Source organism: Camelus bactrianus, chromosome 10 (genome assembly GCF_048773025.1).
Source record: "Camelus bactrianus isolate YW-2024 breed Bactrian camel chromosome 10, ASM4877302v1, whole genome shotgun sequence".
In the NCBI taxonomy this organism is placed as follows: Eukaryota; Metazoa; Chordata; class Mammalia; order Artiodactyla; family Camelidae; genus Camelus; species Camelus bactrianus.
In genome coordinates, this window is record NC_133548.1 from 2,194,770 (window position 1) to 2,220,259 (window position 25,490).

Consider the following 25,490-nt stretch of genomic DNA (forward strand, 5'->3'; position numbering starts at 1 on the left):
AGGCACCCCCCCTCCCCAGCATCAGTCTCTCCCTCCAGACCTGGAGGACTGGGAGTGCCAGCCGTGCACTGACGACCCCACCAGCTAACTTGGTCATGAAAACTAGACATTCGCCCTGAGCTTGGGGACGTGGGCTGGCAGCGAGACTCAGATCCCAGCAAAGGCATTTGTACCCCCAAATCATGGGCAGTTCCCTAATAAATTGTCAGACAGGATGAAACAGTATTTATGTAGCAAGCAGCTTGGACAGGGCTCCACTGCACCCAAGAACTCAGGGGTGTCTGTGGGACATTCAACAGTGTCCCTGTCTGGCCCCAGCTGCTCGGTGCCAGGCAGCCACCCCACACCACACAATTGATGTGCAAATTACCTCATTTAGTCCCATGAGTACCCCACGAGGGAGGAGTTTGCGTTGTCCCCATTTCACAGAAGGGAAAGCTGAGGCCCGAGAGGCTGAGATGCTAGCTAGTCAAGGCTGGATGAGTCATATGCCGGTCCAGCAGGGCTGACTGCAGAGCCAGTCTTGTCCTAGCTCGGCCACTGTCAGTGTCTCGGCATGACCTTGGGCAGCCCCTCCATCCAGCAGACACCTCCCTGGGACCTCAGGAGCGCCCTCCCTTCCAGGGGCTTCCAGGTCGTGGGCTGGGGCAAAAGTCGGTGAAGAGATCAGGGCGGTACCCGGGCTGCAGCCAGGCAGAGGGGCCAACTGCCCCCTGAGACGGGTCCAGAGAGGATTTCCAGGGCCGCGCCTGTGCCGAGTCCCATGGGTGGAAGGGGCAGGGCGAAAGGCCAGCTGAGGCTCTCTCCAACTTCTTCAGTCTGCAGAACGCATGCGAGACCTTGCCGCTCTGGAGCTGAGCAGCAGACCGGAGGTCCTGGGGCGGGGGCAGCTGGGGCCAGAGAGGCCCACCAGGTCCCAGGGCGCCCAGAGCAGAGAAGGCGGCGTCTGCTTCTCCCCTCTAGAGATGGCAGTGTGGCGGTCTCCAACAGCAAGCGAGTAACCAGGCCCCGTGAAACCGCCACGGGTGGGGGCCAGGGAGCTCTCTGGGGTAAGAAGGGGTGCGTGGGTTGGTGACTTCCCTTCTGACTTTCTAGAAGTCCTCTACTTCCTGGATTCTCTACTGAGTTCCCAATGGGTGAAGGTTCCAGAAGACAGTGGATGTGAGATGGATGGTCAGAAAATGGGGTGGCCCCTCTAGTGGGGGACGAGGAGGCGGTGCCCAGGGGAGATGCAGGCCCCCCCCCGCCACGTGCCTGATGTGGGGACTGAGGCACCGGGACACATGCAGAGAGGCACATTCACGCCACCTGTCCTGCCTTGGTTTCCCCACCCAGCATGGCTGACAGGTGCAGGGCTGCTCTCCCTGAGCCCTGCTTCCCTGTGAAGTTGGAAGGCTCATCTTTCCCTGATTCCAGGCTGCCCATCTACCCTCTCACCACCAAGCCAGACCTCCGGCTGCCAGCCATGCCCCCTCTGGCCTTCCTGGGTGGACATCCCTCCTTTGAAGCTGTTTTTCCTGCCCAAGTTCATCCAGAGCTCTAGAAGTGGGGCCCCATGAACTGGCAGTGCAGCCCCTGCTGTCCTCCACCCCTACCTTCCTCTGGGTCAAGGCCCAGTGTGAGTCTGCCTGCCCTCCAGTGACCCTCAAGGGAGGGTGACCAGTTGGCCTGGCTGGTCCTGTCCAAGGACTGCCTCCGCTTTCATGTGGAAAGCCCCACGTCCCACGCAAGCCAGAGCCATTGGCACCTCCAAGAGCAGGGTCCCCTGGTCCTCCTCTCCTCTGGTGGTGGGAGAAAGGGGACGTGGCCATCCCACCTTGTACCCCAGCCATCACCAAGTGCCCCTGAGGTCCCTCGTCTACAGGCCTCTCTCCTGGACACCACCTCCAGTAATCTTCTCAGCCAGGTGTCCCCATCTAGGCTGCCATATGAGCCCCTGGAGTGAATGACCCACACCCCACCATGTGGGACCCTGTGTCCCAGCACTGGGCCAGGAGCACAGCAGAATTCAGTGGGTAAGAGGTGGGCGCACGCCTGTCCCAGGACCCCAGACCTCTGCTGCCCTCCTTCTGCTTGGACACCAGATCCAGGGGTCCCTGCATCCCTAAGGGCCAGTGGAGAAGCCCCCATTGGCCGCCAGAGCCTGCTCTGCGTGCATGGCCACACCGAGGCCTGAAGGCCTCAATCCTGCCGGTGAGTTGGAACCAACACAAGGCCCAGCTCCTGCCTGCTCTTCCAAAAAGCCCCCGCCTAGACTCCATTCCCAGGGCCCTAGTCACAGACTCCAGTTCTGGAAGGTTCCCCGGCACCTGTCAGCCCAGCCCCTCATGTGGCATCTGTAGAGGGACTTTGAACCTGCCCTCCCAGGCCCTTAACCTGACAGCCTCCAAAATGGAGCTCACAAGCTGAGGTGACCGCACAAGCTGAGGTGACGTCAAGGACACCCACCAAGCCAGAGTCCTACCGCCTGGGGACGCTGTTGGGGGCATGCATGCTGCTGTGGGCTCGGGCGCCACCTGCCGGCCAAGGTCTGAAACTGCCCTTCACCGGGCTGGGAAGGTAAGTCTGGGGCAGGAGACCCACCTCTCACCTTGGCCCCCACCCTGGTCCCACCCCAACCAAAACCTTGTTGGCGGCCTTGAAGAGGTGACACTGAGGTGCGCCCTGGGGGAACAATAAGAGTAATAAGCACTGTTCCATGGGACCCTCATCAACCCACCCATGGGCTCATCTTGTCCAGAGTGTCTCACCCTAAACACTGTCTCAATGCAAAAGATGCCCTAATCCATACCCCGAGCTCAGACCACAGCCCAGCCCGATCCCACGCCCCTGCACCTGTGTGCTGACCCGCGACTCCACCACTGGAGCACTGAGCCCCAACAGGCTCTCCCCTGAGGCCCCCCACAAATACCCCAGCTCCTCAGCTGACAAACACCACCAGGACACCCAGTCAGCTCCTCCTTGCCCGGATTTGCTGGGTCTCAGGCTCCGCTGCCACCTCCTGCCCCAGTCCCCGTCACCCTCATCAGGACTGCAGGAGCCTCCCCACCCCGGCCCACCCCAGCAGCCACTGATCAGCCAGAGGTCCCTTCTAGGACAGCAGGTGAGCTTAGAACCCTGCAGCGGCTCCACGGCATGCAGAGCAAGCCTGCACGCTCACAATCAGTGCACCGCTGCCTTACACATCCCACGCGTTGGGTACCCGCCCTCCCCTACTCACGCAGTCACACGTGTGCACACACACACACGTCTGCACACTCACAGGCACACAGATGCACTAGAAGCTGTACACGAGAGCAACCCCATTTGTGGACTGAGTATCCCAAGCACCAGAGCCCAGCACACAGTAGGAGCTCAAAAATGTTTGTTGGTTTCAGCGAGGCTGCCCGTTTCACAGCCCAGCACCAGACAACGGCAGGTGTGTGGCAGAGCCGTCCAGCCGCTTGCATTCGGCTAGCTCATTCTTTAGACTGCAGAGTGTCACTTCCTCTGAGAAGCCCTCCTCCTCAGCCCCACCCGGATCAGCCTCACCCAGCAGAACCTTCAACAAGTTTCCGTGAGAGGCCTAGAGGCTGTGAATGCCCTGGGGCTGGAGTGGGTCCTGGAGGCCTGTGGATGCCAGGCTAAGTGAGCAGACTTCCCACAGTCCCTGGGTGCCAGGAAGCTCCCTGCCCCTGAACTTGTCACGACAAACACTTAGGCAGGATTCGATTGCTTCTGCTCAAACCAGTTCCCTTCTACCCACAGGCCTTGTCTGACACAGGAGGAAGAGAAAGGTGAGTAACTAGCGCCTTCCTGCCCCCCCTCCCCACGCGTTTGGACTTAAGTCCTCCTCTGACACAGGCCCACTATGCGGAGAGTTGGGCCTGAGCCACTCCCTCTGCGGACTTGGGGCCCCTTGCCCTCCCTGAAGGGCCCACAGCAGGCCTGGGGCTCCCTGGCTCTGTGCTTCACTGCCGGACTTTGGCCTGCCCTCCCGGGCACTGCAGGGGCGGCTCTGTGGCTGCCTGCCCCACATGTCTCAGGGCCCCTGCAGTTTTCTGCCCCGAACGCCAGAGGGGACTTTGGTTTTCACATTTGGGCCTGTGGCCTGGCTCCAGGCTGTGGTGCAGGGTGTGAGGTGGTGGAGTTGCCATTATTTGGTTACTTATCTGGGAAATGGTTCCTGGACCTAAGGGGGAGTCTCTGGGTGGCTGTAGGGGGACCAGGCCAGACCTGCAGAGGAACAGTTTGAAGCCATGTGTACCTGCATCCCCTGGGGCTCTGATGGCCCTGTCCAAGCGGGCGGGGTGGCCGCAGTGTGAAATGAGGAAAACTGAAACTGGCATCTCGGTGGCTCCCAGAAGCCTCCTGCTCTGTGGGGGGACATAGGCAATGCCTCCTCGCCGCCTAGCTCTCCCATCCTTCTTCCCAGCCCCTGTCCTGCGTCCCTCCGTCCCATCACCCTCTCCACCCTGCCGACCCCAAGCTCAGGCTGGACACTCAGTGCTGCTCCAGAGGCCTGGGTTCCTGCCTCCCCCGCCAACCGGGAGCAAAGCCTGGAGGGAGGAGGAAGGAGGCGGTGCAGGGACGGCGGGCGCGGGGTGCGGCGGGGCGCGCTGGGGGCGTGTCCAGCTCAGCCAATGAGAGAGCGTGGAGGCCGCGCGCGGGCGGGCCCAGCCCGGGGTGTTTGACGTACCCGGTCAATCCCGGGAGGCGGGCGGGAGCTCACCCGGGAGGGTGGGTGTCCCAGGTCATCCCGAGAGGGTGGGTGCCCGAGCCCAGCTCCAGAAGGGCCAGGCCAGAGCTCACCCGAGGAGGGCTCACCTCACCGAGACAGTGCCCAAGCTGAGTCCTGCGGAGCCAGAGACCGGAGCTCGCTCTAGCGAGCGCGTTCCCTGACCCGCTCCCCGCTCGGGTGTCCAGCCCCTGCCCAGCCAGCAGCCCCTGACCTGCCGCTCTCAGCCTCTGCCCTGCTCCCCGCACCCGCAAGCTGCCTGACCCAGGGATGGGGAAGGCGGCTGGGCACAGTCCCGGGTCGGGTCGGGTCGGGTCCCCGCCTTGATGTTACCCCATCCCACCCCAGGGCCGGGGTTCTTAAGGCCGCCCTTGGGCCCACCTGTACAACCAATTGTTAACTTGGCAAAACTGCGGAGGCCGCTGTGGAACCGCAGAATCTGGCTCCAGCCTGTGGGGGTGTGTGGAGCAGACGTGCCCCGCTGCAGGAGGTGAGACGGAGCTGCCCTGCCTGGGGGCCTGGAAGGCTGAGCTGTCCTCCATCCAGCCCACACCCGGCCACTCCAGAAGCCCCTCTGGTTCTGGCTGGGGGAGCTGAGGAAAGTAGGCCTTACGCTGAAACCACTGTAGTGGTAGGGGGTGCACAATGGGCCCCAAGGACCCCGCCCCCACGACACACAGGGACCCAAGCGAGCACCACACCTGCCGGAGGCCCCTACCTGAGCTGCAGTCGGCAGCCACTCTGGGCCTATTTCCCTCTGGAAATGGGGTGCTGAGCCTGGCCCACGCTGCAAGGGTCTCCATCTCCATGGCTGTGGGCCAGGAGACCCAGTGTTGTCTGTCATGGAGGGGAGGGCCAGCTGTCATGTTCTCCAAGAACAAGACTGGCCCAAAGTCACACAGCCAGTGACTGGAGAGCCCAACTGGAGTCGGATGTCCTGTCCACAGGACCTCTCAGGGCCACCGGCTGCCCGCCCTATGACTCAGCACCCTCGCTGGGCACAGCAGGACTTTTGCCCCCGCCTGTTCCTTCAGCCTCCAGCTCAGATTCCTACATGGTTTCCCAGCAGGACCTGCCCAGTATGCAGGATGCCGGGGACTCCAGGGGCCAGGGCCAGTCCCCCAGTGGGATGGGTGCTCTAGGCCGGTCTGGGGTCATCCTACTCACCTATGTGCTGGCGGCCCTGGAGCTCACCTGCCTCTTCATGCAATTCTCCATCATGCCCGTGAGTACCCCTCCCCAGGCAGCCCTGCTGCCAGTGTGCCCACGCAGGCACTCTCACCTTCCATCTGGGCCCCGGCCGGGGCCGGGGGTAGGGCCTGATGCTCCCGGGACTCCTCTTGCTGAGGGCCCCTTGCCACACTGGAGCTGAGCCAGTTAGGGACTCTGCCTCTGGACCTCCCCCACCATCAGCACGTCCTGGGCCCTGGCTGCACCGCCAGCCGTCCTCATGGCAGCACCCCTCCCCATGGCGGTCCCAGCTCCGTTCCTCCTGCTCCCCCCCAGGCCTTTGCCCTATTGATTCGCTGCCCCAGCACCTCAGCTACTTCCTAGTTGCACTCAGGCCTCTGCGTAGGCCTCCTCCACAGCGGGCCCTCCCCCACTCCCAACATTGCAAGGTCCCTGGAGTCGCTTCCTCTCCATCCTCGGTCCTGGTTGGTAGGTCTATCTGCAGCTTGCCCGCACCCTACGTTGTACTTCATGGTATTAGATTATTTCTGCCTCCCCAGCCAGGACGTGAGGGTGGGACTTGATCCATCCCATTCTCTGCCACCTGCCCTGATCTGGAGCTCTGCCAGGCCACAGCAACCAGATGGTTAAATGGCCACCATGGCTTCCTGGCGCCTGCTGGCCCATCCTCCTTTTATTCCCCCTATGCACTCTTATTTATTCATTCAACAACCACTGGTGGAGCTGCCCCACAGGGTCCCTCCCTCCTGTGGAAACGGCCCCCAGGGGGCTTTGGGAGGCCAAGAGCCCCAGAGATCCTTTTCTGCCTGGTCTGGGTAGGGCCAATTTTAAAAGTTCCCCAGGAGACTCTCTTGAGTGGTGTGGGCCTGAAGATTTGGGTGGGAGAGGCCCTCGCCTTTGTCACCATTTGTCCCTGGCCAAGCAGTACGCCCATCTCCCCGGCCTCCCAAGCTCGGCTCACTTCCACCGAATGGCTTGCTCCAAGCCCTGACTCCCCTCCTTAGCAGCCAGGTGACCTAGGCTCATAATAAAAGGAGTGACAAGTGTCCTTCCCTCAGAGGGTCGGTGCTGGAGTGATGAGTGAAGAGTTGAAACCCTTAGAACGTGAGGCACAGAGCAGCCGCAGTGTTACCCTCCCCTCATCACTGGCCCTCCAGGGAGGGGCCTGTGTTTGTTCAGTAAATGCTCGCAGGTACTCTGAGCACCTGTTCTCAGAACTCAGAATACACCAGAATGCAAATCGGACTAGACAATGTGCACCCCCACAGCTGGTGGTCCAGTGGGTTGGTGACGCCTACCAACAATGCATAAACTCTGCGTAGTTAGCCTGTGCTGGTGGAGGGCGGCGGTGGGGAGGGGCACTGGGGGTGCGAGGAGTGTGGCAGGCTTGGGGTCTACAAATTTCCCTGTGAAGATGACCCTGAGCAAAGGCTTAAAGGAGACTCAGGAGTGAGCGAACCAGTGCAAAGGCCCTTGGGGGGGGGGGGCAGGAGGAACGGAGCTGGGACCGCCATGGGGAGCGGTGCTGCCATGAGGACGGCTGGCGGTCTGGGGCAAAAGTGGGACCAGTGCTGGAGAGGGGAGAAGGAGCTGAGGCCAGGAGGGGCTACAGGACCTCTGAGAGGCTGGGGACAGGGTAGGAGGCTCCGTGGTTAAGTTTGAGCCCAGGAGCTGATGATGGATTGGATGTGGGTGTGCGAGAAAGGAGCGGCAGGGGGTGGGGTGCGTCAGGGGTGACACTGAGGACTAAACCCTTGGAAGGGTGGAGGCATCAGCAGGGGAGCAGAGGAGCTGGTCTTGGAGGGAGGCTGGGAGTCAGTGCTGGATGGATGTGTGGATTTCCAGGTGCTTCTAGACACTGAGTATAGAGCAGGGGCAAAGTGGGCATCGGGTGCCTCTCCTCACTTGTCTGACGAGTACCCAGAAGAGGGGAGGGAGGAGCAGCAGCTGAATTCACTGGAGTCTGGACCCAAAGGTTCTGATGGGCTCCCCTACGAGATAAGCAGCTGAGTCCAAGCATAAGGGTCCCTCCGAGGCGCACGGCAGAGTGGTCAGGGCCAGACCCTCAACTCCCTCCCACCCTGTTCATGGCTACCCCTCCTGCCCCCTGCCCACGAAGGCCCCTGGGTCACAGGTGCTGGGGTCCATCCCAGGGCCTTCCAACAGAACCTCCTATGTTTCAGTACCTGTCCCGGCGGCTGGGCCTGGATTCTGTTGCCTTTGGCTACCAGCAGACGATCTTTGGGGTGCTTCAGCTGCTAGGTGGGCCCGTGTTTGGCAGGTACTGTGGGACAGGGAGGTTTGGGGGGCCCTCACCCCATGACGACCCAGGCTTGCCCTTTGGAGGACATGGCCTGGCTTATGCTGGGTACCCAGACTTTACTCTGGGCCCTGCTGGAGAGACGGCAGCTCCCACTGCACAGACGGGCTCACTGAGGCACAGAGGAGCTTTAGTTGCTTTGAGGCTGGGTCAAGCCCTCGCTCCCAGGGTGTCCTCACCCATGACTTCTGATGTGTGGCCTGAGAGAAGATCTAATTGGTGAGACACTCGTGACTATAAACGCTCAGCCCCAGTGAGCTGGGAGTCTCACCAGCAATTTTTCTGGAAAAGACAATTCTGGGGACTGGGAGCCCCACTAGTCTTAGTGCTACGGGGGCGCTGGGCTGAGGGGCAGGACGGGAGACGTCCTCCCGCAAACCCCGCAGTGGACAGATTAATGTGGCACAAGTCGGATCTTCAGAGTAACTCAGAGGAAACTCCAGACCCAGTAAGATCAGACTGAGCAGGGGTTGTTGGGGTTGAGGGAGTGGTTCACGATGCTGCCTGGAGCTCGGGTGGAGAAAGGGCTGGAGCCTGGGAAACACTTTCTATAAAACGTGCACATGCCCTTGGTCCATTTGCATCCCACAAGTTACCTCATAGGAGTGGGAATGACCGTCTTGGTCAGACTCCCTGAGATCCTTCCCTTTGGAAGGATGGAGAAACAGGCTCTAAGAGGAGGGAGGCCCGCAGCCCAGCAGAAACCCTGGCCTCCCTGATTAGCCCTGCAGGGGACACTTTGGGCCAGCCCCTGGCAGTCCCAAGGGGTGGGTGTGGTGCAGAGGAGGAGAACCCTGCCTCCCACCTGTGAGGGTCACAGGTGTGGGGCCCCCCAGGTTCGCAGACCAGCACGGGGCAAGGGCAGCCTTCACGCTCTCCTTCCTGGCATCCTCCGCACTCTACCTGCTCCTGGTCGCAGCCTGCAGCCCGTCCCTGCCCGGCGTGGCCTTACTCTTTGCCTCGCGCCTGCCCGCAGCACTCATGCACACGTTGCCAGGTAAGGCCAATGGGGGCCAGGAGAGCAGGGTGGGGTGGGGAGGTGAGAGGCCGTGGCCTGGACCCGCAGGCCATACGAGGGTCAGCGAGGGGCCCGCGGCGCTCAGCCCCTGTCCCATCGCCTAGCTGCCCAGATGGTCATCACAGACCTGACCGTGCCTGAGGAGCGGCCGGCGGCCCTGGGCCGGCTCGGCCTGTGCTTCGGCATCGGCGTCATCGTCGGCTCCCTGCTCGGCGGGACCCTGAGCAGCGCATGTGGGTGAGTGTCCAGGGCGAGGACCCTGCTGGGGGCAGGCAGACCAGACAAGGTATGGACAGAGTGGTGGACAGGAATGTGATCAGGACGGTCCAGGCTGGGTCGGTTCTGCACCGCCACCCCGCCCTGCAGCCTCGCCACCTCTCCAGGTCTCAGTTTCCCCAGGTGCACCCTGAGCAGGTTATGTCCCTGGGACGGTGACCTGCAGGAACCTACCAGGTGGGTGTGGCTCTGGGGGAGTCGGGGCCAGGTGTCCAGCCCAGTTTTCGGTGGAGACCCCTGCCTACCTGACCAGAGGCCCTGTGCCAGCTGGTGATCCCCCAGCTCTGCCAGGGCCAGCATGAGCTACCCTGGGATTCCATTCCGGGAAGGACCTTCCTGATGTCTGAACCACGTGCGTGCACACTCAGCACGCAGCCAGCGCCTCTCTTGAACCCGGCCCTGCGATCTTGTACGACCCTATGCCAGCCGCCGGGATGCTGGAGCCTTAGCTTCCCTGGGCTCCCCAGGTGCCTCACACAAGTCTCAGACTTGGGAGTGGGCGATGGCTGAGCCCAGAGACTGAGGGACAGGAGGGCCCAGCGCCCTTGTCAAGGCAGCTCCATCTCTGGAGGGAGGTCTGTTCAAGGCGTCCACCACCCCCTGCGCCCCCCCAGCATCTTCGTCAGAGCTGGGTTGGGGATGGCAGGCTCTGCTGAGCGCTGTAAGCAGGAAGCTGGGGTGCAGAGGGCAGGACTGCTTCATTTGTTTGTTTTCTCATCGATATTTATTGAACTAAGTGCCCCTGGGATTCCAGGTGCTGGGATGCAGTGGTGAACATGACAGGTGAGTCCTCAGGTGAAATAACTAGGATATGTATTCGTACAACATTAGGCAGAGGACATCAGGGGAGGCAAAGGAACAGCAAGTGCAAAGGCCCTGAGGTCGGGGCAGTGGGAGGAAGGGCTGTGTGGGGCTGGGGTGAAGGAGCAGTGGGGGGACGGGGCAGGTGGGCACTAGGTCAGGCCATGGAGCAGGGGCAGGCTATGACCCGGCTGCTGCGTTGAGAGTGTGGGGGGGCTCGGGCCACCACAGGGAGACCAGTGAGGTCCTGGTGGGAGAGGATGGCAGCTGGAGCAGGGATGGCCGTGATGGGGAGACAACAGAGGGCAGTTTCTGGCTTGGTTTTGCTGATGGCTGGGATGTAAGTGTGGACTCAAGGCAGTGCCCCAACTCTGGGGCTAGTCCTGGGGGAGCCGTGGGCCTCGCTGAGATCTGAGTTGCCCAGGCACCAGCAGGAGCTGGGTCTCTGTCAGGATGAGTCTGGTGCCCAAAAGATGCTTGAAGGAAGGAGCTCTGGAGTGGGTCCTGGGCGAGGGAGTCTGAGCTGGAGGAGAGCAGGGCTCTGTCCTCCAGGGGGTAGTTTGTAAGCCCTGTGAACCAGCTCAGATCAAGGCTAGTGCTTTACATTAGAAGCCGGGGATCAAGAAAAGGCACCGGGAGGACCAGAGGGAAGGGGGTCCAGGTGAACATCCAGGCAAGTGGGTCAAGACAGGACTCCTGAGCATGACTGCTGATTCTGCTGGACCCGGGCCGCCTCCCTCCACGCACCGCCGGGGCGGAAGCCCGATTCGGTGGATGGACCAGGTGCGAGAGAAAGAGGGCCTCTGTGTACCCAGGGGGGAAGAAAGACAGTCAGGGGCCCCTAGTAAGGAGGGTTAGGTGTAGGGGAGGGAGAGGCGGGCAGGGAGGAGCCCCCATGCTGCCCCTCCCCCCAGAACTCAGCAACCAGGAATGGTGGGTCACCTCCCAGCCCTGCCACCGGCCATCATGGGCCATGTGGCAACTTTCCTCACCTTGCCAGGTATTCTCAGCTGTGAAATGGGCCCATCAGCTCTCACTCCTAGGAGTTAAGGCCAGGCCCTGTGTCCAGGGGACACCTACACAGACACACACAGGCCTCCCCAGGCCAGCCCCACCCCACGTTCCCGCCTGTCATCGCCTGCCTTTTTCTCCAGCCCAGCTGCTGACCCAGAAGACACCCCTCACTCCCTTTTCCCCCCCAGCAGCCCCCAAGACCACCTCCAACCCTGTCCTCACCTTCCAGAGCATTCCATCAGCTTTTTTCATCCCAAGATCTAAGGTGCTTTATATACTTCCTTTCATGGGCAGGGAAACTGAGGCCCAGAGAGGGTAAGAAAGACTCCCCAGTGGAGCGCCCAGTCCCGTCCAAGGCCCAAGGGACATGGGCTCCAGGACCCTGAAACCCCACGGCAAGGCCCTCTCCCGGTCTGGCCGCTCTGCTGGCCAGCAGCCACTCCGCCTCCTGGCACAGCTCCGGGCAAGGGCCAGGCAGATGTAAAGGCCCCGTTCCCGCCCCCTCTCCCCTTCTCTGATAGAAACTGAGACACGATGCAAGATCTCCCTCGCTGTTCCTCCCTGCCCACCCCACCCCCGCTGCCCTGTCCCCTAAAGGCCTCAGCCATGTGCCACCCCCTCCGGGGAGCAGGTGGAGGAAGTGGACTTGGCAGCCACTGCTGTGGGCTGGGCACTGGTATAACTGGTTTGGGCCCAGCCTGGGGCTCAGGGCTGGGAGGCCGGGCTCCCAAGGAGGGCACAGACCTTGGCCCTGAGTCACTTAGCAGGTGAGGGGGCAGCCCTGTGACTCATGGCCTGGAGCCTGGCACCTCACAGCCTGGGGAGGCCTCTATCATCCCCTCCCCAACAGCGGGCTATGTGCCTCTGAGGTGGGCAGCACCAGCCTACCAAGCCCACCAGGTCCAGGGATCTGTGAAAGGGGGCGCCACGCGTCAAACCTCGCTGACAGTGGAGTCAGACAGAGCCAGGCCTCACTGTGGACTTGGTGTGTCGGGTGACGGTGGGACGTGGGGTCTTTACGGCGCGCTGAAGGGGCAGCCCTGCACAGCAAATCATAGGTCCAGCTGGGCTCTGGCCCCCTGGAGATGGCCCACCAGGGTGGCCACTCAATTCAGGCCTCGGCTGGGGGAGTGTCCAGCCACAGACCCTAGAGGTCAGGCAAAGCTGGGCCTCAGGGTCAATGGCCAGCCCTCCTGGGCCCTAACTGTCTGGCATGTGGCCCCACTCTGACCCTCAGCCCCGCTCTGCCCCGTGGGCCCTGGATGACTCAGCTGGTATGACCCACTCCTTATCCGGAGGCCTGGGAAAGCCAGCCTCCCTGAGGACCGTACCTCTGCCCCTGGTCCGGGCCCCTGATCCTGCTGACATGGCGTTTCCGCCCCAGTGACACGGCAGCTTCCCTGACGTTGATGAGTAGACGTTCGGGGCTGCCCTGAACAGCTCTGGGACAGGAGTTACTCAGGGGCCAGCCAGGCTTCCTGCCCCACTCGGTGCTCAAGGTCGTCACAGGCTGTGCCGGGCCGCACCCCGGAGGTCGCACAGGCCCTGCAGAGAGAACTTGGGTGTTGCAGGCACTAGGAAGTACACGGACAGGGCACAAATGGCTGAGAGCTCAGTCTAGACCTGAGAACCAGAAGTCAGTGCTGCAGGCAGAGGGAAAGCCCACCAAAGGCCCTGGGGCAGGAAGGGGCTTGGGGCTTGCCTGAGGTCTGTGTGGTCAGATGCTCCGGAGAATGGAGGGCTATAAAGAGTTAGGCCAGATCCAGCTTGAAGGCCTTTTTCTGGAACCTGAAAGCCAGAGTGGGGCTGAATCAGGAGTGGCCCCACAAGACGTCTGTTTTCAGACACGGCTCTAGCCACAGCGTTGTGGCCTGTGGATCGGGAAGGGCGGGGAGATTCTCGGCCCCAAGCTCAGGCTGGACACCCAGTGACTGTCGAGAGCCCCTACAGCCAGGCTTCACCTGGAGTTGGGTCCCCACAGACCCCAGACTGCCCTCCAGGTTGGACAGGACAGGGGTAAACAGCCCAGGAGGCCGTGAGCCCCACCTGCAGCCAGGCCGGGGGGACCGTGGCCGAGAGCCATCAACTCTCAACCCCAGAGCAGGCGGGGAGGGCAGCTCCAGCTGCAGGAAGAGTTGTCACCCCAGAGATGGGCAGAAGACCCATGATGTGGGGCGGAAAGTCCACACGGAGTGGGCAGATAGCCAGGCCCACCGCCCTCCTGACAATGTCACATCGGTAAGTTCCGGGCCCTCAAGATAAGGATGAAAGGCAGTGTTTGCCGCTGCTGCAGTTTGACCAGGGCCAGTGGCAGCCATGACAAGCCGTGGTCAGTCCCCAAAGCCTCCCCCGGGGGGACGCAAGGTGGGGCGGACAGGGGGTCCTGGCAGGGGACTCCCTGTGAGTCCAGCCCTCATTTGCCTCTGAGGAAAAGAGGTCACCCAGCAAGGTAGCCACGGGGAAGGGACAGAAGGATTCAGGTGGCCCAAGTCTGGCCCGGTGGCCTTTCAGGGTGTCCATGGGTCCATGTGTCTGGTCTCCTGTCCAGCCACTCAGCTTAAATAAAAGGGGGTGAGTGGACAAAGACATCCTAACCGTGCCTGCCTCATGGTCAGAGCTCAGTTTGTAACAAATGGTCCAATAAGCCAGTGGACACACAGCCCACAGGGGCCAACTCTGGGGGTGCGTCGACCGAAGGCCCGCGGGGAGGGGCGCCCAAGCTGTGTCTTGGATGACAGAGCAGCACCAGTTGGGGGCACGAGGCTGGAGGGTGTCCCCACGGAGCAGGCCCTCAGGGAGACCCAGGGCTGCAGTGTGTCCCTCCCATCCGTTCACTCTCCTTCTGGCATTCGGTCTGAGGGGGTCAGAGTGAGCACTGAGTAGGGAAGGACACCCTGGGGCCCCGACACCCTCCAAGGGCCCTCCAGGGTCCCTGTGCCCCCTTCACTTCACTGGCCACCACACAAGGGACAGGAGAGATCTCAGGAGAACCGGCCTGGCTCCCTGCCACGCCCCCGGTTGCTTGCCACCAGCCTCCCAAAATAGCCATCTAAGTGGCCGCCTCTGCCCTCACAAATTCCCAGGGCATCTGGCAAAGAAAGCTGGTTTTGTCCCTGCCTGGACAGGCCCCAAGCAGTGACGTGCGGGCCTCTGAGGCCAGAGCTCTGAAGAAAGGGCCCTTCTCTCTGGACTTGGCCACTGGGGCCAGGGTGTCCCTGCTGGCTGGGGGAGGGGGCAATGGCTCCCACACCCGGCCTCATCCCTGCCCTGGGGTCCCAGCAGAGGCCTCACTCTGGAGTCCAGTGCCCCCTGACGCTTCCTGCCCGGCAGTCAAGGGACACACCCCTTTGTTTGGAACCCTGACAGCCAGAAAACCCAGCATTCTAGACAGCGGTCTTCAGCCAGGGGGTCAGAGAAGGGGCCCTGCCAATGGGCCAGTCCACCACTGACCAACCGTTTGAGCCCCGGCAGGTCCCAGCCCGAGCAGTGAGGGTGGCTGAGGCCCAGCCTCTCTGGTGCTAGAGGCCCCACGGGTTTCCTTGATCTCACGTGGGGTAGAGCCCTTTCCTGCCTGAGGTTTCCCGTGGGAGCTGTGCCTGTGTGCCCGGGGTCTGGTGCTCTGGTGCAGCTGTGGTTGGGTGGGGCGGGAGCCAGATACTGGCCCTGTAGTGGAGGAAACCCTTCACAAAGGACAGGATGCCCACTAGGAAAGAAGAGAGTGGGAGGGCCTCACAGAGAGGGCTTTGGCAGGATGCATAGGAGTTTTCTGTTCTTCTGAGGGTCAAGGTGCTTGGCCGTGACAGGCCTGGAGGTCCAAGTAGCCTGGCTCAGTAAGAAGTTCCTGTTTTACTCCTTGTCTTCCCCTCAGGGCTGGGGGTGCGGGGTGGCGGTACCAGGCCAGCCCTCAGGAGGGAGCAGTGACAGAACAGCCAGCCCCCAGTACCCTTGCTCCCAGGTGGCCTTGGCCACCTGGAGCTGGAGGCCGAGGCCTGCCCATGCCTTCCAGAGGGGTCAAGGGCTGAGTTCCCATGTGGTGACTCATGGAGGAGAAACGCTCCCTCAGAAATGAGAGCCTGAGTCACAGCCCTCGGTGGTGCTGTGAGGAGGGAAGGCGTCCCGTGGGCTGTGTCCCAACCCCGGACCCTGCACCCCCGACCCGGTGGGCCTAGCGTGCCCTGCCCCCTCCAGGAAGCAGGGCAGGGGGAGAGGCTCCTGAGGCCCCCTGAGGGCAGGCCTGTCCCCCATGAGGGGAAGGAGGCAGGATGAGGAGGGTCCCATGGTCTTCCATGAGGGTGGGTGGAGCTGCGATTCAAACCCAGGCCCCCTGCCCACCCGGCACAGCGGCCCCAGTCTGTCTGGTGCCCCTCCTGGCGCCCAGCCCCAGTGCCACCTGGCGTTTTGCCGCCAGTGAGCCCTTACCCCACCTCACCTGAGTCACCGAGGGCAGAGGTCTCAGCCGCCATCCTCCCCCAGGAGGCCACTCCAGTCCCACCAGAGGGAGGGGGACCGAGGGAGCTGGGGACAGGGCCCTTTCCCCAGGAGCCTCAGTGTCCTGCTCTACAAAGTGGGCGGGACCCTTGGCGCTGCCCTCACCTGGCTCGGGTGCCTGGGACCATCCTCCTTGCTGGTTCCGGCTCCACGGAACACGGCCCCCAGGGCTCAGTGCAGGGCCCCTGGTCTCTGACACCCCCGCTCTGGCCAGGAGCAGTAGGGGCCCTTCTCACCCCTTCCCTACCCCTCAGCAGCCTGGGAGCCGAACGTCCCCTGGAGAATCACCTCCACCCCCGCCCTTCCAGGGCTCACCATCCTGGTCCCCCTGCAGCCCCCGCTCAGAGTGTCCACAGCATGAGGGGCGGGAGGGCAAGGGCTCCACCTCCTCCTTCCTCTGTCACCTGCGTGACGTGCCCTGAGGGTCCCATTCTTGCCCTCCAGCTCAGAGGCTTCAGGGACTTGGGTGGCGGCATTTGAGCTGTCCTCAGCTGTCGGAGCCTACATGTGACTGAAGGGGCAGGTAGGGGAGATGCCCAGGGGACACCTGTGCCCTGGGGCCTGAGCCCTGTGTGACCACAACTGTCACTCCCAGGATTCAGTGTCCGGCCATCGTGGCTCTTGTGGTTAATCTCCTGGGAGCTGTCCTCAGTTTCACCTGCATCCCCACCAGCACCAAAGAGGCCAGCGCCCAGGCCCAGGCTGCCCTGCCAGGTAAGGGCCACCAGATGCACACAAAACGTGCCCCACCGTGCACGTCCCACCAGGTATTCACTGCCAGACACACCTGGTCAGTTACAGCCACCAGGGACACTGCTTCCAGACACCTGGGCAGCGTGAGGCCTGAGCCCTCCCCACCACCAGCCAGCAGCCTGGACCCCGGGCTAGGCCTCCCCAGCCCGGCCTTTCCTCCAGGGGGTTTGCCAAGACCACGATGTGCCAAAGCGTCCATGGTGGCTTCCCACCTGCTGGGGTGGGGGAGATGGGTGTGCTCTGTCCTTCCTTAAGCCCCTCCAGGGTGCTGGGCATCTCCCAGCTTCGGACACCATCAGAGCGGAGCCTGGAAAGGCCCAGGTGGAACCTGGGGCAGGGCAGGGGTCGTTAGCCAGGACCCTGTGGCCCAGGGCAGCTGGTCGCCATGCTGTATAGGGTGACTTGAGGGTACCAGCTTCAGGAGCGCAGCTCTGGGGGAGCACCGAGGTAGGGAGCAGAGCACAGCCAGGTTAGGGCACATGGGTTCACCCTGCCTCCCAGGCCTCGTGGGGAGAGGTGGGGCTCCACATGGGGTCCCCTTCAGGACATCCCAGCCCATCCACTTCCTGCCTGGCACAGCATAGGACCCCGGGCCTCTTGGCCCAGTGACCGAGAGCAACCCACAGACCCACCCGGGAGCCAGCCCGGGACAGGAGGCCTCTGAACCACAGCTCTGATGGAACAACCCAGAAAGAGTCAGGAGGGAGGGCGTGGGGTGGGGTCAGGCCTGGAGGGACAGAGGAAGAGGGCTGAGGTGCAGGAGGAGCCTGGGAGAGTCAGGCAGGGCAGCGCAGCCAAACCCAGCTGGGAGGCTGCACCGTGGTCCTCAAGTATCCGCCAGTGGTCACTCTCAGCCACTGAGGGTGGTCCCTTCTCAGTAACGGCTGCCTCCCTGGCCGTGTCGCGCTCTCGCCGCAGCCTAGGGCTGGGCAGGGAGCGGCTGCCCCGGTTACGGGGGTTGGGGGAGCCAGGGCCTCCATTACTTGGTACCCAGGTCCAGGCCAGGTTGTCTCCCGGAATTCAGAGGTTCGCAGGGTCGGCAGGGCCTGAGGTCCGGTCCTGTGAGTGTGATGAGCTGCCCGGGGCACACCCAGGGTGCCTGTGAGGGAGCCTGTGGAGGGCTCCCGTCCCTGACAGGTACGGGTCTCCAGGCAGCTGTCCTGTGGTCTGACGACCCCCTCTGGTGCCCCAGGTGCACCCAAGGCCAGCGTGTTTGACCTGAAGGCCATCACTCGTCTGCTGCTGCAGCCGGGCGTCCTGCCCGTATTTCTGGTCAAGGTGATCTCTGGCTTCCCCTCCGGTGAGTCCTGGGCTGCCCAGCCAGGTGTCCAGAGCCTGGTGCCGCCGAGAATTCCGGGCCGTGGGGACGGAGGCCTGCGGCCCTTTGATCGCCCCTTCCCTCTGCCCTGTGCCGCATGCTCCTCGCCTCCCTGGTGCCTGAGCCAGTCACATCTGTCCCAGAGAGGAAGACAGCCGCCTGGTTTGGGCAGATGTGGCGCTCAGGCCAGAAGGAGGAGGAACAGAGAAGCATCTGTCTTCTCCCTGTCCTCCAGCCCCTCAGGGCTCCTGCTTTACAAAAGCTCTCACTGCCCCGCCCTGAGGCCTCTTGGGCAGCCTGAGAGGCAGAGAAGACGGCAGTCTGCGGGTGAAGTCACACATTCTGCCGACCTCGTGTCCCTTCTCGGTGGACCTGAGGGCATCCCTGACCACAGTCGTGCCTGGTAGCTACCCTCAGAGCCCCCGTCTGGGGTTCTCCAACCAGGGGAGCAGCACAGAGGACAAATCAGTGTGACATGATTGACAGGCGTTTAAGGGCTTCCCCGTCCACATCGGTGCAGGAGGGTTCCCTCGGCTGCAGGAAGCTCTCTGCCTTTGCAAACCTGCCCCAGCTCCTAGGAGGGGCTCCCTAGTCAGCTCTGTCTGACATCCGGGGCGGCTCTCTGGGGGCACAGTGATGGGAACTGAGTCACCGACGGCAGTCCTGGGGCCACGTCTTCCCACATCATCAACCACCCTCCTCTGATGGCCCTGGGCTTCAGCCGCCCCGGCCATGGGGCAGCTCCCAGCACCTTCCTGTGCGCGGTCCACAGCGGCCGCACGGGGAGCAACTCCCTGGCCAGCGAGGACCCCACGGAGGGTTGGCATTGGCCTCCCGAGTCAGTCACTGCGGCCGGGCCCCTGGAGCCCTGACTGGCCAGCTGATTGGGGGTGGGGGGAAGGCCGGTCCCCTAGCCTGACCTCGCAGCCTGACCTCCCGCCTCGTCCAGGGCTCTTCATGGTCATGTTCTCCATCATCTCCATGGACTTCTTCCAGCTGGAGGCCGCCCAGTCCGGCTACCTCATGTCCTTCTTCGGGGTCCTCCAGATGGTGAGTGGGTGCCGGGTGCACAGGGTGGGCGAGGGTCTGGCATCCCAGGCTTTGTGGTCCCCTGCCCTCCCAGCCCCATCCACGCTGTCGGCCTGTGTCAGGGTCCCTGGGTCCTCGCACCTGCCTGGCTGGGTTCCTGAGCAGTGCGGGTTCCATCCTGCATGCTCGCTTTTTGGGTGTCCCCACCTTTGCCTCTGGGTCGCCTCCTCTCTGCTCTCGGAACCCCCAGCCTGGGTCTGCGCCCACCTACCTGGTCTGCCCACCCATCTGCCCTGGGTTTCCATCTGAGAGGGGAGAGGGGAAACATCCCCCGTGGAGGCTGGTGAGCCCTTGGCCTCCCGTCAGAAACACATCGGGAGCCCACGGTCCGCGAGTGCACGTCTGGGCACTGCAGCGGACAGGGGAGGGAGGGAGGAGACCCCAGGGGTGGGCGTGTTTCAGGAGAACGGCCAGGCTCTGCGTTCCCCCGCCCACCTGCCCACCAGTCGTGTGGCCGTGGCGGGGACAGGTGGCGACGTGCCGCCGCCACCCGGGATGTCTGCCTGACAGCCGGAGCGCAGGAGGGCTATTCTGGGATCTGCCTGAGTCGGGGAGAGAGCTCTCGAATTCTCCGGAAGCGAGTGGCATTCCCAGCACCTCCAAGCCATCTGCTCCCCACGCCTCTGGGCCCAGGACTGGTCCAGCCCTGACACTAAAATAGCCACACCCGAGAGGGGCCTGCCCCGCCCCACTGTGGGCGGAGAGGGCCTAGCTGGGCTGGGAAGCGCCACCCTGGTGGCGGAAAAAAGATATACACAGAAAACAGCAACAGTAATAATAATAATCTAAAATCGGGGGCCACGGGACCCTTGTTCTAAACGACTGCAGCAGCCTGCCTGGGGCCAGGATACCAGCCTGAGCTCATCCTGGGCTCCCCTGTACCCTGCTTGAAGCCAGCAGAACCCTTGAGACCCTCAGGGACAGACCCTGGTAGCCTCTGGCCTGGTTGGGTGCAAGGGTGGGCCTGACTGAGATGAGCCTGGGGCCCCAGCACCCCATACAGGTGGCGATGGACACGGAGAAGAGCCTGGGGCTGAGGCCTGGGGACCCCAGCACAGGCCGACTGGATGGAGGAGGCTGCGGAGGGGAGGGCCTTCGGAGAGGGGCAGGGAGCCCACAGAGCAGCGGTGGGGTGCCAGACCCCAGGCCCTAAGTCCTGAGGGGTTGAGGTGGGTGGGCAGCTGGCCTGCAGCCTCCTTGACAGAGGGCAGACTTGGGAGCTGGGTTTTCTGGTGGGATTGTTTTTGGAGAAGGGTCCTTGATTTTTTTTAATTTAAATTTTATTTTTATTATGTTTTAATAGCGGTACTGGGGATTGAACCCAGGACTCTGTTCATGCTAAGCATGTGCTGTACCACTGAGCTATACCCCACCTTGGGGCCTGAGTTTTGTGTCTGCAGAGAGACCTGAGCCACCTTCATCAGGCCCCTCCCCACCCCCACCCAGGGCAGGGTTGGTCCCTGCGGTCCGGGGAGGTGGCCCCTCTGCAGGGTGAACTGTGCCTCCCACCTGGTCCCCCACAGCTGATCTCACACCTGCTGCTTCCCTTGCAAACCATTTCCGGCCCCACCCAAGGTGTGGCGGCTGCAGCCTGATCCCCAGGGAGCTATAGCACCCTCCGCCGCCGTCAGCCCCCTGTGTGGGCGGGTCGTCGGGGTTGGGGACTCAGGGGACACCAGCCCAGGCGGTCCTAACAAAAGAGGCAGCAGTCACCTCCCGCTGGTGGTCTTGCCGCCCTCTGTCCCTAGAGGGCCCTGCTGTGAGAGCCCCGCATTTGGCCTTCATCTGCGCCCCAGGCATGGTGCCACTGCAGAGATGAGCAGCTTGCCTCACACCCGGGGAGACGGAGATAAACCCCCAGCCGCCTAGCATCTGACGCATCAGGGTGACAAACACCGAGGGACAGTCGAGGTCCTGGGAGGGGTAGAGATGCCGCTGTATGCGGGGTGGCTGGCGGGGCGCTCTCCACTGGCGCAGGGAGAAACCGGAGTGAGAGGACCACAGGACGAGGAGGGGCTACAGTGCAAAGGCCCTGGGGTGGCTGAGCCGGCCTGAGGGGAGAGAACCAGGCTCTGAAGACGTGCACTGCGGCGGGGGGTGGGCTGCAAGGCCAAGAAGGACCTGGATTCACTCAGAGTCACCTGGAGTGGGTGCGGCTGTGAAGGGGCTGGATGTGGTCTTACCGGCCCTGCGCCCCATCCCAGGCCTGCTCGAGCAGGGGTGTGTATAGAACTGGGTGCTCGTGGCCAGTGTGACCTGGGAGTGGTGTTCGGGCCAGGACGAGGGTGACAGGGAGCAGGAGGGGTAAGTGGACAGGGTCTCCAGGTGGGAAGTTTGGGAGAAAGCAAAACATCTGGTGTGTTTGGTAACTTCAGTTTCATGTAAGAATCCGTTAAGGCACAGAAGTTCAGTCTTTTTAAAGTTAACGGGAAAATGGACAGACAGCCTTCACTGGTCCTGGCCTTGGGGTCTGTGGGAAAAGCTGAAGCAGGTTTCAATCCCTTGTGGTTTGGTGGGTTCCTCTTGGTGTCCTGCACTCAGAGAAACTTGCCAAACAGACCTTCCCTTTAAACAAACAAACAAACAAAACTAAGATAAGCAAGTGTGAAAGTAGGATTTTTTCTTAAGGAAGCGCATCTTTTGCTCTGGTTTAGAACAGTTTCCTTACAGCAGGCAGGCAGCGAGGAGAGTGGTCAGTCCAGTTCCTCAGGGCTGTGCTCTCCCCAGGACCCACAGCCCAGCCCAAGACACTGAGCCCTGCCCGGCCCCAGCCCCAGTGGGTGCTGCTCCAAACCCACTGTGCCCTGGGCACTTCCTGCCAGCCCGGGGACCAGAGAGGGAGCCTCACCCTGGCCTGGGAACAGCCTGAGGGCTGGGCTTGCCCTCTGAGTCACATCCCCAGTGTCCTGGGTGTCCCTGCTGGGGGCCCTTCCTCCCACCCTCGTGGAAAGGGCAGGAAGGGGAGCTCTAACTTCACGTGGCTCTTGGCTGGCTGGCCATCCCGGGGGAGGGCGAGGAGGACACAGCTGGGAGTGGACAGCTGAGTGTCAGTGGGGGTTACCCGGGGCTGCCACCTCCTCAGGGGCCCTCACCTGACAGGCTCAAGACAAGGCACTGGTTCTGGGTCCTGAGGTTCACTGTCCACCCCACCAGACTGTACCCCAGCTCCATCACCAGCCAGCTGTGGGACTTTGAGCAGGTGATGCCAGCATTCTGGGCCTCAGTGTCCCCAGTTATAACTGGGGTGGTAGCCTCCTATGGTGTGGAGGACACGGGGCTCCTGACCCAGTCCCCAGCACAGGGATGGCACCCAGTAGACAGTAGCTGGTGTGCCTGCTCTGGCCAGCTGGTCCGAGGGCCCCAGGTGGGCACCAGGGCTCTGGGCTCAGGTCCCAGTCCAGCCACCTCCTCCTCTCTGGGCCCTGGTCTCCCCATCTGTGAAATGGGCAGGTCCTACCTCCCAGAAGAGGCAGCCAAAGAGGGGGCTGAGGAAGAGTGGCTGGCCGGGATGGGGGCACACAGGGGCCAGTGACAAGGAAGGGGGCTTCCCAGGGCCACAAGGGAACCCAGGCTTTGGAGTCAGGGCCACACTGTGAGCATGTTCATATCAAAGCAGCTTTTTTTTGGCAGGAAGGTAGAGCTCAGTGGTAGAGCACATGTTTAGTTTAGCATGCTTAAGGTCCTGGGTTCAATCTCCAGTACCTCCATTTAAAAAAATTTTTTTAACAATAAGAAAAATGTTAAAAAAATTTTTTTAATGCTAAGAAGCTTTTTGCACCATAAGCCATTGCCTCCCCGACGCCCCCATCAGGAGTTAACTGAACCTTTGGTTAAAACATGTTTATCATGTCTGAAATTGGAGACAAGATTAGCTTTGAATGTGGAACTCAGACCTCTGAGCGGCTGGCTGTACGTGTGTGTGCACATGTGTGTGCGGGCAGGCCATGTCCGAGCGTGGGTTCCACCCTCTGCCCTGTGCCTGGTTGCTGCTAGGGGTGGTGGCAGGGGCCCCAAGGGCTGCAGAGGGTGGGGGAGGCTCTGGGAGACCCCCTTCCAGGGCTCCACCACACCCACCTCCACCTTCTCGCCCTCACCAGGTCATCCAGGGCCTGGTCATCGGACGACTGAGCAGCCACTTCTCTGAGGGAGACCTGCTCCGGGCCAGCGTGCTGGTCTTCAGCATCGTGGGCCTGGCCATGGTGAGAGCGCCCTGCTCAGGCTGCCCCCACAATGAGTGGGTCCCAGGCCCACTCCCCTGACCCTCTGCAGGTGCCCAGTTTGCACTTGAGGCCCTGGGTCCCTCCATCCTCACCCAGGGCCACCTCTGTGGGACCTCAGGGGTGGGCCCCCCAATCCTGGTCCGTGTGGCCCCCAATCACCAGGGCCCCTGCTCTGCACCAGGCGCTGATGGCCAACGTCTTCCACTTCTGTCTCCTGATGCCCGGCCTGGTCTTCAGCCTGTGTGCCCTCAACGTGGTCACCGACAGCATGCTGACCAAGGCCGTCTCGGCCTCAGACACCGGTGAGTGAGGCGTCCCGGCCCCGCGCGGGGCGGGCCCCGGGGGCACTCCGGCCTCCCCTCTGGGCGGCTTGCTGAGCAGTTTCAGGCAGAGCAGCTGCCCTGACTGGAGACCTGCCCGGACCCAGTAGGTGCTGAGCAGGGCGGGTGGCCTAGAGTCTAAATGGGCAGAGTGAGGATGGTGGGCTACAAGAAAGCCCAGGTGAGAGTTCTGCCCACCCCCGAGCCCAGCTGGTCCCAGCCAACCCTGGGGCTTCCTGGAGGTGGTGTCTGGCTTGGCTCTGAAGCTAGCATAGGCAGGGTTTCGTTAGAAGAGAGGAGGAAAGGTGGCACCCGAGGCCCAGCCCCCGCAGAGCAAAGGTGTGGGGTTGCGGGTCGGAAAGTCCACCTCAGAGGCCAAAGGGAAGGAGGGAGACCAGAATGGGAAGGAGACTAGAGCCAGCGGTCCGCACCGGCGCGGCCTTCTGTTCTCTCCCCACGTGCGCACAACACACAGCGGGTGTGCAGGTGCTTTCTGAGTGAAGGACTGAGTGAGTGAATGCACGCAGCTGGCTAAGTCTGGGAGGCCCCCAGGCCAGCCGCTGGAATCAGGAACCCCCAGACATGGACCCCCAGCCCCCACTCTGCACCAGCCTTCTTTCTTGAGGCCAAGGAGTCTCCCATCCATCCTGATGGTGCCCAGGCTCCCCTGCACTGCCCTGGGCATGGCGCAGACCCAGGTCAGGGGCTCCTGGGGACTGGTGGAGGTCAAAGGCTCCCCTAGCAGTGGGGCCAGAAAGCTCAGGGGCTTGGCCGACCCTCTGGCCATCTACCTGCTTTTCTGGGAGGGGCAGACTGAGGTCTAGAGGCCAGGATGAAAATGGGGAGGCTGTCTGGCAAGCTGAGGACCTCCAAGGCCTTCCAGACCTGTGGCTCTGTGGTTCTGGGAGGCCAGGCTGGTCCTGGACAGCTTCCTGGAGACAGTGGGCTGGCACTTTAGAGAACCAAGAGGAGGGAGCAGTGGAGCAAGGCCTGGAGAGATGAGGGAGGGCAGGAGGCAGGAGAGGGAGGAGGGAAGAGCAGATCCAGGCCACTGGGCCGCACTGGGCCCGAGGCACCACCCTCCACTTGGAAGGAGCCAGGAACTGGTTCCCAGCCGGCCTGGGAACCCAAACCACAGAGGGGGCGGTAATTGCTCCCTGGTGTCTGCAGGGCATGTGGGCGATGGGAGAGGCTGCTCTTAAAATTTCCCCCACGCTGGCCCTGAGCCTGGGCGGGGCCTTGCCTAGCCACGCCCCACCGCCCCCACCGCCCAGGGTTCCCAGCTCCCAGAGACCTGGCTCCTAAGCCCCTGGAGCCCGGGACCCTCTGGACAGATGTCAGTGTTGACAGCAGCCACACTCAGCGACCCACAGTGGACACAGCTGACGAGGGGGAGGGGAGGTGGGGGTGGCAGATAAGAGGGGGCGCAAGAAGCTAGGGGAGCCTGGGAATTTAATGCAGAGAAGCAGGTGGGGGCCCTTCCTGTGCCCTGAAGCCCCTCCCTAGCCCTGTAGGCTGTTCCCTCTGGTCCATTTGAAGGCAGTAGGGGCCGTGGGGGGTGACACGGGGCATGCCCTGGCCCACGTTGCAGGGAGCAGACCCACAGGACAGAGGGGAAGGAGCTGGGGGATGGAGAGGGGGACAGTGGAGGCAGGGAGGCTGTGGCTGTGTCCAGGGCAGTGGTGCTGAGGGATCTGCCCTGCCTTGACTACGCTCCCAACCCATTCACAGGGACCATGCTGGGCCTCTGCGCCTCTGTGCAGCCGCTGACCCGAACCCTGGGGCCCACCCTGGGCGGCCTCCTGTACCACAGCTTTGGAGTCCCCATCTTCGGCCACGTGCAGTTTGCAGTCAACTTCCTTGTCCTCCTGTTCCTCTGGAGGCAGCCTATGCCCCAGAAGAAAGACAAAGTCTGGTGACTAATGCCCCCGGGCACAGACCGGCAATAAACTCCCTCGGGACCTC

General features: G+C 62.6%; 1 protein-coding gene across 6 annotated transcripts; it reads left to right on the forward strand.

The window, feature by feature from the left end:
- Positions 1 to 3,497: 3,497 nt before the first annotated feature.
- Positions 3,498 to 25,490, forward strand: SLC67A1 (solute carrier family 67 member 1). 6 transcript variants are annotated; one of them, XM_045517975.2, is made up of 12 exons: positions 3,498 to 3,627; positions 3,748 to 3,776; positions 5,784 to 5,942; positions 8,092 to 8,189; positions 9,065 to 9,225; positions 9,351 to 9,483; positions 16,421 to 16,539; positions 17,771 to 17,878; positions 18,846 to 18,946; positions 23,083 to 23,184; positions 23,387 to 23,507; positions 25,257 to 25,490. In XM_045517975.2, exons 3-12 carry the CDS (start codon positions 5,799 to 5,801, stop codon positions 25,442 to 25,444), a joined length of 1,275 nt encoding a protein of 424 aa, XP_045373931.2. In that variant the 5' UTR covers positions 3,498 to 3,627; positions 3,748 to 3,776; positions 5,784 to 5,798; the 3' UTR covers positions 25,445 to 25,490. The 6 variants fall into 6 exon arrangements, with proteins under 6 accessions (XP_045373931.2, XP_045373930.2, XP_010955110.3 ...); XM_045517974.2 differs by having other exon boundaries at positions 3,504 to 3,627; positions 5,787 to 5,942; XM_010956808.3 differs by lacking the exons at positions 3,498 to 3,627; positions 3,748 to 3,776 and adding an exon at positions 4,366 to 5,207.